This window comes from Meriones unguiculatus, chromosome 12 (assembly GCF_030254825.1).
Source record: "Meriones unguiculatus strain TT.TT164.6M chromosome 12, Bangor_MerUng_6.1, whole genome shotgun sequence".
Taxonomy (NCBI): Eukaryota; Metazoa; Chordata; class Mammalia; order Rodentia; family Muridae; genus Meriones; species Meriones unguiculatus.
This window is the reverse complement of record NC_083360.1, coordinates 11248413-11261007: the sequence shown is the minus strand read 5'-3', so window position 1 is coordinate 11261007 and position 12595 is coordinate 11248413. Positions and strand designations below refer to the sequence as shown.

The 12595-nt window shown below is 41.5% G+C and overlaps 1 protein-coding gene across 2 annotated transcripts in view; it reads left to right on the top strand.

Annotated features, from left to right (window-relative positions):
• Positions 1-9968, top strand: part of Tbc1d19 (TBC1 domain family member 19) — a 133026-nt gene extending 123058 nt beyond the window's left edge. For both annotated transcript variants that reach the window (XM_060365309.1, XM_060365310.1), the window contains 3 exons: positions 2184-2299; positions 6834-6904; positions 8736-9968. In XM_060365309.1, coding sequence (XP_060221292.1) covers positions 2184-2299; positions 6834-6904; positions 8736-8810 — 262 coding nt within the window. In that variant the 3' untranslated portion in view covers positions 8811-9968. The remainder of the gene's footprint in view (positions 1-2183; positions 2300-6833; positions 6905-8735) is intronic.
• Positions 9969-12595: the final 2627 nt, after the last annotated feature.

Here is a 12595-nt window from a genome sequence, read left to right as displayed (position 1 = left end):
TCATCAAGTGACTATATTCCACTTTTAAGCAAATTCCAAACTTGGTATCTGAACATTTCAGGAAGGATCATTTTATTTTTTTTAATATTTTTTTATTTTTAAATAATTTTATATATTCACTTGTATCCCAGCTGTAGCCCTCTCCCTCTTTCCCTCCTAATCCTCCCATCCCTCCCTCATCTCCTCCCTGCCCCGTCCCGAGTCCACTGAGAGGGGGTGTCCTCCTCTCCTTTCATCTGGTCCTAGCTTATCAGGTATCTTCAGGATGGTTGCAATGTCCTTATCTGTGGCCTAGCAAGGCTGCTCCTCCCTCAGGGGGGAAGGGAAGCTCATGAGTTTATGTCAGAAACAATTCCTGTCCCCGTTACTAGGGAACCCACTTGGATACTGAGCTATACCATGGGCTGTCTGAGTAGGGGTTGTAGGTTATATCTGTGCATGGTCCTTGGTTGGATAAACAGTCTCATAGAAAGGATCGTTTTAATCTGTGTTTTCTGTGGTTGCTATCAAGTCTCTTTATACTTAAGCAACTTGATTGCAATTTATCTAAACTTACATTTTCTTTGAGTTTCTTCCGTTGGAGTCTGCTGATCATCTTACGACTTTATCTGTGTCGTACTAGAGTATTTTCCTTTAGCTGCCGTTCTCCAGTATGTTTTGTGTACCACACTTGCTCCCTCTTCTTCTGGGCCACAATGACACCATGTCAGTGTTGTCAACCTTGTCCACTGGGTACTTGAAGATCTATATGTGCTCTTTGTTTATGTGTCTTTTTAAAGTCTCGTTATTTGGTTTTCTAATGATCTTATCTGTGATTTGGATTCAACACTTTTTTAGATCTTATTTTTATTGAAACATGCTCAAATTCATTGACTCTTTCCTTGATCATTTCAATCTGCTAACAGACCTACTCAGTAACTTGGAGTTTTTATCATTAAGTTTTATCTTTTTGCAAATAACTATTGTACTGTTTCATTCTAGAACTTTCATTTAGTCATTCTTTATATAAAACTCATGGAACTGTATACTTGCAAGGGTAGATTTGCTGTGCTAAGTCATCCCCCAGTAAACTTTATCCTTTTAAAGTCATTGCTGTGCTTTCTCTGTGGGAGGAGACACTGAGAACTTGAGTAAAATGAAAATGATTGAATGTAATAATTTAGATATATTTTTCAGTATTAAAGTATTTATTGCCGCTGGGTATGGTGGTGCATGCTTTTAATCTCAGCACTCAGGGAGGAAGAGACAGGAGGATTACTGTGAGTTTGAGGCCAGCCTAGTCTAGAAAGCAAGTCCTGAACAGCCAAGGCTACACAGAAAAATCTCATCTCAAAAAAAAAAAATTGCTAAAAATTTTCTCCTGTTTGATGTAAAACAAATTGAAAGGCTTAATTTGTAAATACCACTGACCAACACTTGGACACATTAGAATATAGAATAATTCAACAATGTATTTGACTGTGACCTTTCAGGGACAGTAGAGTGATTTTTAGATGCTCATAAACAATAGAGAAATGTGAGAGGGTCATTTATTTCTTAGGACATTAAAGCCAAAGGACTCATTTCCTGATTCTGGGAGGAAACCGTTACTGTAAAATAGATGACTTATGAATGTGGGATCTCATACATCTTCAGACTTTTTGTAACTAAATGAATTCAGTTGAATTTGTTTTTATAACCTTGTCACTAAAATGAAGGGCTTGAAATAAGAATCCTAAGGTCTCTTGTTGCTTTAAACCATTTGTCTTCCTGATTTCCGACTTGTTGTTTTACTTTATTTTATCCACTCTCAGTAGCAGTTTGACTGAGAAGTACGGGTAAACTTATTGAACTAAAAAGTATAAAAGCACTGAATGTTCTTTAAATATTTAGAATAAAATCCAAATTGTCATGGCTTGCCTAAAATTAAGACTATTTGAATACAGCTCTTGATCATACTCTGAAAAAAATACATTGTTAGATGGCTTATAAATATGAACTCCATCATACATAACTCTTCCTCTTAATAGTTCTGGAACATTAAATTGAGGTCCCACCTTCTTGCCTTTGACTTTTTACAGCTTTTAGGAAATGAGGAGTTTCAGAAGATTTACAATAATGACAAAATTGGTTGGATTTTTCTAATATTGCCTATATGGGAAAGATCTAATAATAAAATTAATTCTTATTTCCCTTGTCTACAGACTTCGTATATCATTTAAATGGATGGTTCGAGCTTTTTCTGGATACTTAGCTACAGATCAACTCTTGCTTTTGTGGGACAGAATCCTAGGATACAACTCTCTGGAAATTCTTGCTGGTAAGAGGAAGTGCTTGTTCGTGAAGTCCCTGCTGCTTCCGTGTGGAGCCCCTTTCCTGGCAGACACTTGCTGATTGTCATTGGAAGAGAAGGGGCTGCAGTCATCGTTTCTAATGTTTGAGCATTTATAGATTGAGCAGGCCTGGAAAGCAGGCTCTGCAGTTCTGTACTTCTGATGCATCCATCCAGCTGCTCTGCACCAACCTGAGGTTTGTGCAGCAGATATATCTGGCCTCCACTCTAAGTCATAACATTCTGTCCTGTGCCCTTCTCAGAGACTGAGCCCCTTGCATATGTCAAAGCTTAGCTCTTCTGGTCTGCAGTTTAACTTGGGTTGTAATTTTTGCTAATGGTCTTTGGCTTCTACCCTGAAATTTCTTCTATGCTGAAATTTCTTCTTTTAGTTATTTTCTCATAAAACAAACAAACCAGTTTTTCCTTTGCAAGGAAGCCACAGATTCATCTATTGTTAATGATTAAGTAGTTTATACAACAGATGCATACTAAGGCAATCTCACGTTAGCACACCAGGTACATATTCATTATGTGTTCTGCACCTTTAGCGCACAGGTGACTCCATTACCTCATCACTATGATTATTAGAAAACTCCAATAACTGTTAGGATATCTGAAACAATAGATGGAATACAGAAAAGCTGGCAATGTTGTTTGTTTCCTTCCTTTACTGTTAAAATCATCTCTCTGGGAAATCGTGGAAATAAGGCTTAGTCAGAAAAATAATGTGCCAAGAGTATTCTCTCGGTACCATATTAACATTTTCTTGAATGCCAGAGGCCCATAATGTTTGGGTGACATTTGGAAAGGTGAAATTAGAATAACTATAAAGTACCATGAAGATAAATGTCACCTGAGGTGCAGTCAGACTGTCACTGATTGATGTTATAACATCTCCCAGCATCCTTCTCTTTTTTTCTTGAAGCTCATACAAACTTGTTAGGGAAGAATGGCTTGCCCTCATTATCTTAGCTAAAGGACAGTGACCTATCATCTAGGAATGGAAGGAATGCCAGAGAACATTGGCTATAGCTTCTTGGACATTTCTGACAAACTGCCCTTATCCTCTAGTCTAATACTTAAGTGCTAAGTAATCCTGCTCTTCTCAAAGGGCGCATTTCTTTATGGCTAATAGGACTTATTAACATGTGCCCCTTTTAAGCCTCAAAGTGAAGGTGTCTACTGCCAAGTCTGGCAGCCGGAGTCAAATCCGAAGAGCCACATGGTGGAAGGAGAGAAGGACAGTTGTGCTCTGACTTCCAGACACACACCATGGCTTTCATATATGCACCAGGCACTGAGACCCACACGCAGAGATATGTGCACACGCGTAAAATAATAACATAAGTCTTAGAATCAAAAGCATCCCTTCTTCTTTTTAAAGATTTAGAGTGTGTGTGTGTGTGTGTGTGTTTGACATGTTTATCTAGTATCCACAGACACCAGAAGAGAACATCAGATATCATGGCGCTAGAGGGGCAGTCAATTGTGAGCCCCCCTGCCTGGGTGCTCGGAACTGATCTCAGTCATGTGGAAAAGCAGCCAGTGCTCATAACCTTGAGTCATCTCTGCAGCTCCAAATATGCTCCTTTAAACCAAGATTGTCTTCATGTTTTTTTTCCTGTATTCATTACCCATCTTTTCGTAGAGTCTTATATTTTTCAGACTAAGCAGTCTAGTGTTCTGCTACCATTTCCCAAATGCCTGGATTTTAGATTTCACCAAGTTACTCTCCTTTGGGTGTACCAGAAACTTTGAAGAGCACACTCCACAGCGCTTGGTGTCCCTGCAGAGAGAATAGTGAGTAAACGTTGAAAGAGGAAGTTCACTGTGAGAAAGTGCTTTCTCAGAGAGGAATTAGGTAGAGTGAGCTCTTTGTCTCCTTTGTGGGAAAGTTTTAATGTGAAAGAAGCTTTGATTTAGAAAACTTTCAAGGACTCTTCAGATTTAAATCATCTGATTTTGTGTCGCATCACTCCTTAAGCTAAAGGGAAAGGGAAAGAAAACTATGCAGAATATTGGATTTGCTGTGCACCAGGGACTCTGTTAGATCGGTGTATTAACCAAAACAGACTGGCAGAGAAACAGAAACTCATTCATTCTTGCTGCATATACTCACTGCCCTGAATGCTTGCAAAATTCAACAAGGAAGAATTCTAGAGCATCTACACATGAAACTGGGGTGTTGGGAGTCCCAGCCTTGGAATTCAGGTAAAAGTCCATAATAATAGATGTAGAAAAAATACACAGGTTTCCATTGATTGTGTCACCAGTTTGAAACAGGTGCTTACTGCCACCTTCTTTATATCAAGTATGCTATTATAGTCTTTATAAAGCTTTCATAGATACATCTGTCCTTAATTATGATTTACAGACCACTAAAGCAGAGCTTAAAATAGAGCTGTCTTAATGTCATGAAAAGGTTTATTAAGAGTAAAGTAATGAGAATAGCTGTTTAAAAAAAAAAACAAAGTAAACACTATAATTTCCACAATTCATATGAAGCGTGATTTCAGTTAAGAATGTCCCAAAGTATAGGTCCTCAGTGTGGAAGCAGGCCTGTTCTCTGTAGAAGGCTGGACAGACCCAACATGAAGCAAACGGAAAGGCACTCCTGTGATGTGACACCAAGATAAATAAAGGCTATGAGCGCACATTTGGATGCTGAGTTCAATCAGTGGGCTTATCTACCTTTGGACAAACAGCTGATCACCGTCTGAGACTCGTTCCTGCCCCGGCAGAATATTTGGATGTCCTGTCAAGCATTCAGCCAACTGCTCAGCTCTATACGGGCATGAAAGTGGGAAACATATTTCTTAGCTTCTAAAATGTTTTCACTATCCAAAATATGATTTCAGATAATAGAAGCGATAAACATCGCTGACCTACTGAAATTGTTTAATACTCTTGTAAACATATGCTCCATAGCCCTAAAATCCTTTTTAATTCTTTTCAGTTAAAGAGAAAAATCCTTTGATCCAGATCCCTTGTTTCATGATGAAAAATTCAAGTTGACTTATTTTTAATTTGTATTATTATTATTCCCTCATTCTCTCCGGGATTGTCCTATCTAATTACAATACTCTTGCCACGACTTCCCCAAATCTCTCACCCCCAAGCAAAATGCCTGAGCTATCCACAGCTCCTGGTTGCACTCCTCCCTACCTGGGTGATCTAGAGGCCTGGAAAGCAAGAGCCTGATGTCCCCTCTGCCAGCACAGCCTTCCACCTGTGAGGGCCCAGGACCACCACAGCCCTACCAGACAGGCCACATCTGGAAGTGCCTCTGAGGTACAGCAAGGCTGCCCCTCCCTAGGAGAGCACACAATCTCTGGTGTCAGCGCTGAGTCCCTACTCCTTGCCTTTGGACTCAATAGGGAAATCCTTCAAGGGTCACATGAACAGGCTTTAGAACCAGGCTTAAGTATCAGCTCTACTGTTTCTACCCGGGTGACCACAAACATGTCAGCCAGCTCACTGTGCTGTTTCTACACTAGCAAAAACGGACTTGCTCATAGCGTGGGGTGAAAATTAACTACTATGGTTATTCTCATACTAGATATATTGTTTAAAACACCTTGTGTTAGCTGGGCAGGACACCTCGGAACCAGTGTTCCGACGACTTTCTAATGCTAGTCAGTACCACTAATCCCCCAACTTCCCATGCTTTGAAGTGTGGGAGTTCACTCCCACTTCAGGCCGTGAGGGAGAAGAGTAAGAAGCCCTCTCTGTGTAATCCCCTCTCCTCAGGGTCACCTGTGCTCCTCATAACTCGTCACTCCCGTGGAGTTCCGTGGTCGCTCCTATATTGATAAATGGTGTATGCTTACCTGGCCCTTCTTTTGTGTGTGACAGAAGCGAACAGTCGAAGTTTTTTCTGTTTCATATCACAATGTAGACATGTTTTCAAATTTTCAACTTACTTTTCTTATACCTAACATTGTAAATATCAAGATTAGCTCTACAACAGCCCTCTGCATAGAACTACCCATTTGTGACACTAAGAAAGCCAATAAAGAGGACATAAAGATGTAAATATAACACAATCTTATAAAATCCATTTTTAAAGGATTTATACCCATATTTATATGAGGACACCTCCCTCAAACACATTAAGATGAGTTTTTAGAATTTAACGTCACATAACGTCCCAAAGGCTCTTCAGTGTCATGTACTAGAAATATCTGTGGGCTCTTAGAGACCCATGCGTTTCAACAGTTAGGGTACCTTTCCTGTTGCTCCTTATGCCCATGTGTTAGTTGTAGGTGTGACAGAAATCACTTCTACATGACTTTTTAAGACCTCTGGGTTTTTCTCTCCCCAGACTGTGGGGCTCACTGGGTGGAATGGCCAGGCATCATTCTCCAGAATAGATGTCCCACTCATGGCTCCCTAAGGCAGAGGCGGGGGAACAGCTGCCGTCTCTGTCCTTGTGCAGCGCCTGGTGGCTGTGGGCAGAGCGTGCGTGTCCGGGCTCTTGAGGAGGCCAGCAGTTGAAATAGTGTGCATTCTTTTCCAGTGCTGGCAGCCGCCGTGTTTGCTTTCCGAGCAGTGAACCTGATGGAGGTGACATCACTGGCTGCAGCTGAAGTAAGGATAAGTTTCACTCGGATGGGATGGAAATAGTTCCTGAGAGGCCGCCAGGCTGACCGTTTAGTGTCTGGTGCATAGGACACGCACTACTTGTAGCTGAATTTTTTTAACTCGGGTAAAACCTATAAATTCTGAGTTAACTATTATTAAGTACTCAAATTTCCCTAATCGCTTGAAAACAACCTTCTTACGAAGGGTCATAAACAAGATTATTACAGGAAACCATTATGACCATTATGGGCAACCAGATACCTAGTGCTCTCAGTGGAAACCATGCGGGTTACAGTACACTTTCTTACTGTGGCTTATGCCCCTGTGTTACCAACAGAAAAACTGTCCAAGGAGTTAAATAGGATGTGTTTGAAGGAAGTACTAATGACACGGGCTTTGGAATGTTTTTGGTGAATTATAATGATTTAAAGCTGATTCCTTCCTTCCTTCCTTCCTTTCTTCCTTCCTTCCTTCCTTCCCTCCTTCTTTTTTTCCTTTCTTCCTTCTTAATGTCATCTCAGTTTCTTTCTGTCTATCTCAAAATCCAGTTGTGGTCCTAAGATTCTTGCTGGTACGCCATCATTTTTTGTCTGTTTGTGTCCTTTTGTTTTTCCCTTGACAATTACTTACATATAAGAATATAGAGAAATTCAGCCTCCCCCATTACCCTCTCTCATCACTCTCTTTCTTGACAAAATCTTTTCTCCCACTAATCAGTACCCATGCTTCTTACCCCACCTGCCACCCAGTGATTCCTGGGGTTTAACCAGGGTTGCTTTCTGGAGCCTGGGTGAAGTATGGGCCACTTTCCAGCAGCTACCCTACTGAAGAAAATTACCCTCTTCCTCCATCAGCCACTGACAACCATGGACTCCTCAGGGAGAGTGAGGGCTTATGAAGCTCTTCCCCACACAGGGTTTTTGACAGACTTAAACTTTTGTAGGGCTCGTGAAGATAAGCCTAGCTGCGTGAGTTCCTGAGTGCAATGACCATGTCTCATCTAGAAGACACAGGTTCACTGCCCCCACCCTATCCTCCACCCTTACAGTCTTTCTGCTCTTCTTCCACCATGTTCCTGAGCTTTAGTAGAGGACTGATCCCTTGACAGTCACACATTCTCAGCCACATGACCAGTTAGGAGTCTCTGTTTTAATTGCCACCCACTGCAAAAAGAAGCTTCTACAATAGGAGACTCGGGTTAGCACCCATCTATGGGACAGGAGCCCACGAGAGGGACTGTTTGCAATTGCTTGCTATTTGAGGGGGTGCTACTCTTCTTAGTGGTGTAACCACTGATGAGCTGTAAAGCTGATCCTTTTGGTAATACAGCTTTTACCTAAGGTATGCGCAGTTAAGTAGGGCCCACAGTACTACTGTATTTGTTGTCTCTCGGAGAGGTCTAAGTCCTTCAATAGCCGCCTGCATGTTGTGTTTAAAGGGAAGAGGATGTTGACGTGTCTTGCAACTGAGTAAACAGTCACTCCATCTCAACAAGATCCCCTGCAGTCCCTTCCACTCTCATAGAGGAGCGGGTCTAGTGTTCATAATGGAGGTTTATTTATAGCAGAGAGCTGAAATGTTAGACCTCGTGTAAGCTCCTGCCGCCTGTGGGTGTGAACACAGTGCAAGGCTGAGGTGGGTGATTTTCTTATGTGCATTTTAGATTTTGCACAGGTTCAGAGACTCCAAGGAGGAAGTTGTAGCACTGGGAGGGACTGGAGCCAGCTGAAGAACTTAGCGGGAATGGCTGCCAAGGTCACCCCGAGCAGGTGTTTCTGTTGTGCTTGATTTGACAGACCTTGGTGTTAATAATTCCTTTTTTGGTTCTTTGTTCCAGGCAGTTCTGGCTGACCTTTCTACCTTAAAAGTTATGCCTCTTCTTCAAATTTTTCTGTTTGCTACTGTCACCTGATCTTCGAGGTCGCTGGCAACATATCTAGTTTTTCATTAGAAACTAATCATGAACTATGCAAACTCTGCATACAACCAAAATTAAACTTTGCATAAAAGCCAATAAAGATCATGTACCCTCCTCAGTTAAAGATAAGAAGTTTTTCACTTTTGAAACAATAACCAAATACTGCGCTTGCATGCTGATGACTGTCAAGAGAGAAGCAATAGACAACACTTCTGCTGAACTGAGCATCCTACATGCACAGATTCCTAACTTGTACCAGGCATGTACCATATATGCAATAAGAACTAAAGCCACTGTAATAAACTTCAAGAGGTAACATAGCTTCTTGTCAGTTTGTACACTTCTCCCTAGGTGATGGTTGGTTTTATACATTGTTCCCGCTAACACCAATGGGGGGATGGGCATGAAGAAGCTTGAAAATAATAATGCATTTGAGTGGAATTCAAAGTGATAGCTTGATCAACTTTTAATTTATGATGGATTTTCAGATCCCTCCCATTTTATTTCTCCATTAAACATCTCTATTGGAAAAAGGTATAGAGATCATCCAATAATTTGTTTTGGTTTTGTTTTTTGAGGCAGTCTTATATAGCCCAGGCTCTCCCCAAACTCAGTGTGTAGCAGAGAATGACTGAATTCCAGATTCTCTTGCCTCCATCTGCCACGTGCTGGGATTACAGGTGTGTTTCGGCACACCTGCCTCCATCTGCTGATATCTTCCTCGTGACTCTGGAAGTCAGAAACGTGTAGAGCGATCCCTTTGCACCCCCCAACCTGACATCTTTCACACAGAAGCCTTGACAGTGCTGACACTTGCTGCCAGATTCTGTTTCCTTGGAAGTGCACAAGGAGGAGGAGTCAAAACCACATCCACTCTGCTGAATCCCGGGCTTCCAGATTGACTTTTAGAGCACAACAGTGCAGATACACCACAAGTAGTCAATCTAGAACGGGAGGTTTATTCAAGGCACTGGGTCTTATTTTCCTGTGTATGTGAGCAAAGGGTTCTGTTTTGTTTTACATTTCTTTAATAATGTCATTTCAGTATATAGAATAATAGAATGTGAAGAAAAAAACAGGTCTTCTGATTTTAGAAGAAAATTTAAGATGCTGCTCACACTAATAAAACTCAAATAAATCAATAGATTGATACTCTTCTTATCTGAACTTTTATTAATTTTCATTCAAATGTATCTTATAAATCTGTTATTTTCACTCCATATATTAGGAAAACTGAAATTCTACATAGTACTTCAGATGTGGAGAAATTAGGTATGAATAGTTTACTGAAAGTCTAAATTCTCTTATTCATCAGGAAGTTGCCGAAGACTGAACAAGTTCTTCTGTGATTGATTCTCAGCAAACTTTAATAATCTTACTGTCTTGGTGACGTCATACGCCATGTTGTCGTGCGTGTCCAGGTGCACCTCCAAGGAGGGGGCGAGCATGGCTCCAGGGCTGGGGTCCTCTCCCTTTGCCACAGTGGTAACAGTAGTAGGAGGCAGCTGTGCTGGAGATGATTAGTAGCAGATGTAGAGAGATAAGCCCCTCTTTAAACCTTTTATAGAAAAGTACAAATTTACTAGTTGTGGTTGTCTGATACTCTAGACTGGAGAATTCCTCTCTTATCTACGTGTTCCTAAACAATTAGATCTCAGTCATTGGCAAGTAGGGGGGAATCCAGACAGATGGTAACACATTATTGTTTCTGCTGTTTACCTTGCAAGATTGTAAAGGACCACAGGATAAAATATATATGAAAGTGATTTTTAAACAGTAAGCCACCAGTCAAATATGGTAGTGTTAATTTTTATGTTACAATTTAAGGTCAACAGCTAGAAGGTAGCTAGAAGAATGGCCAGCTCTATTAACATGTGTTGTGTTTCTTGAAAGCTTGAGAATATGTCTACTGAGAAATAAATCATTACCTGATAGGTGCTTTCTTTCAATGCAATTTACTTTAGCCAGTAGCTTTGAATTTCAGTCCCAGACCCAACCTGGTAGGCAACTTCACACTTTGCCACTACACAAACCCCTGCTGTGCTACTCTTAGCTGCTGGCTAAGCACTACATAGAGAGCCATCGGGCAGCCCTGCCCACTCCATCCCTAACTGCTTCTTCACCCTGCCTCACTTGGCTTCCTTCACTGGCATTTTCCTGTGCCATCTTAGATCAGCCATCGACACCCCCTTCCCTTCTGCTCTGCCTGTGACCACGTGAGTCTGGTAAATGAGTGGGGAAGTGCTAGCGGCCATGAGCACAGAGTGAAGAAGCCGCGCAGGCGTGTGTGTTTGGCTCTTCTGAACTCTGTCCATTAGCGTGCACCATGGCTTTGTGTATGGAACAGTCTGTCTGACCATCTTTGGATCAGGACGTTTTGCTACTGCAGTTTCCTGGCTAACTAAAATGTCCAGTTTGACTTAACAATCCAGTGCTTCTTGCTCAGCCCAGAACCACTCCTCCCACTCCACGGGGAGAAGAGAGACAAATAAGCTTGCACATTCTCCACCATCTCGTCCAAACCTTACCTTGATCCCCATACTGAATTTCTTCCTTCTTGTCTCAAGAAGTTGGTAATCTATTTCTATAGTTCTCGAAATGCTGGGCACTTTGAGTTATTTCTGTGCTTACAAAGTTTGACTCCTTGTTGCTTAAAGGATGAAGTCGCTGCTCGTTAGCAAAGCGGGGCTAATTCCTCGTAGCCTGGCCTTTCCATTTCCTTGTCCCACGGTGATCCATCCCCATGCCCCTCTTCTCAGCAAATGTAATGATCTTCAGCCAGTTCTGGATGTTCGTTTTATCTTTGTGATATCTTTTATCTATATATTCAAGGTCCCACTCAAAAAAAAGGCTGTTCTATTACCAAGATATGCTGGATCCTGTACATTAAAATTATTTCTGTGTCTCTGTTCATCCGTTAATATGCTGCTTGTAATAGTGGATATTCTTAAAGTAACTGTCATTGACTTCCTAGCTGTCCGGTCACAAGAAAAGATTGTCTGCATGTACTTGTATCTCCTGAATTATTCCAAAATGTGGGGGATAGATTTTCTTAAACACAAATATCTAGTCTCACTTCTTCTGCAAAGGCCCTGAGCTCTACTTGCAGCTTTCCTTTTCCCTATGTGCTTCAGGTGACACTGACTCCTAACCCCCAAGCTCTCTGGGTTGGCCAGGCAGTCCCATTTGCCATCCCACTGGCCACGGAATGGCTTTGGTCTGTGACTAGTGAAAGTCGATGACACTTGGTTAGAAGACTCTGGTTTAACCTTTCAGGGAAACTAAATATGAGAAAGATTATGATCCAGACCCTGTGTCCTATGAATGGAGAGACAGAAAAGATCCCCAGGACACACCCCAATAGGCTTCCACTGGACTTTTTTGCACATAAGCCAAAGGATTTTTTTTTTTTCGAACAGAAAGGATTTTAACTTCTGTGGTTATTTTCTTTGAGGTTTGAGATTCATAAGGTGTAGAAGCTCAGTCCACACACTCTTCAAACCAGTATAGGACGTCTAAACTCCCTTCAGTCAAGGCAAAACTGTGGCCTTACTAGGATAAAGCCTACGTGCCGTTCCTACCTGATACACTTAACAAGGGTCTTTGCCCTTTGGCTCTTTGTCATATAAGGCCCTCACTTAGAATGCTTTCTCTTCTCTCCTCACCCAACTATAACTTGTACCTCTGAACCTAACTCAGGTGATGTATCATCGGGAACACTGCGCCTCATACCCAGCCCAAGTCATGCCACATCCTAGCTTGTCTGTCTTTTCTGCTAT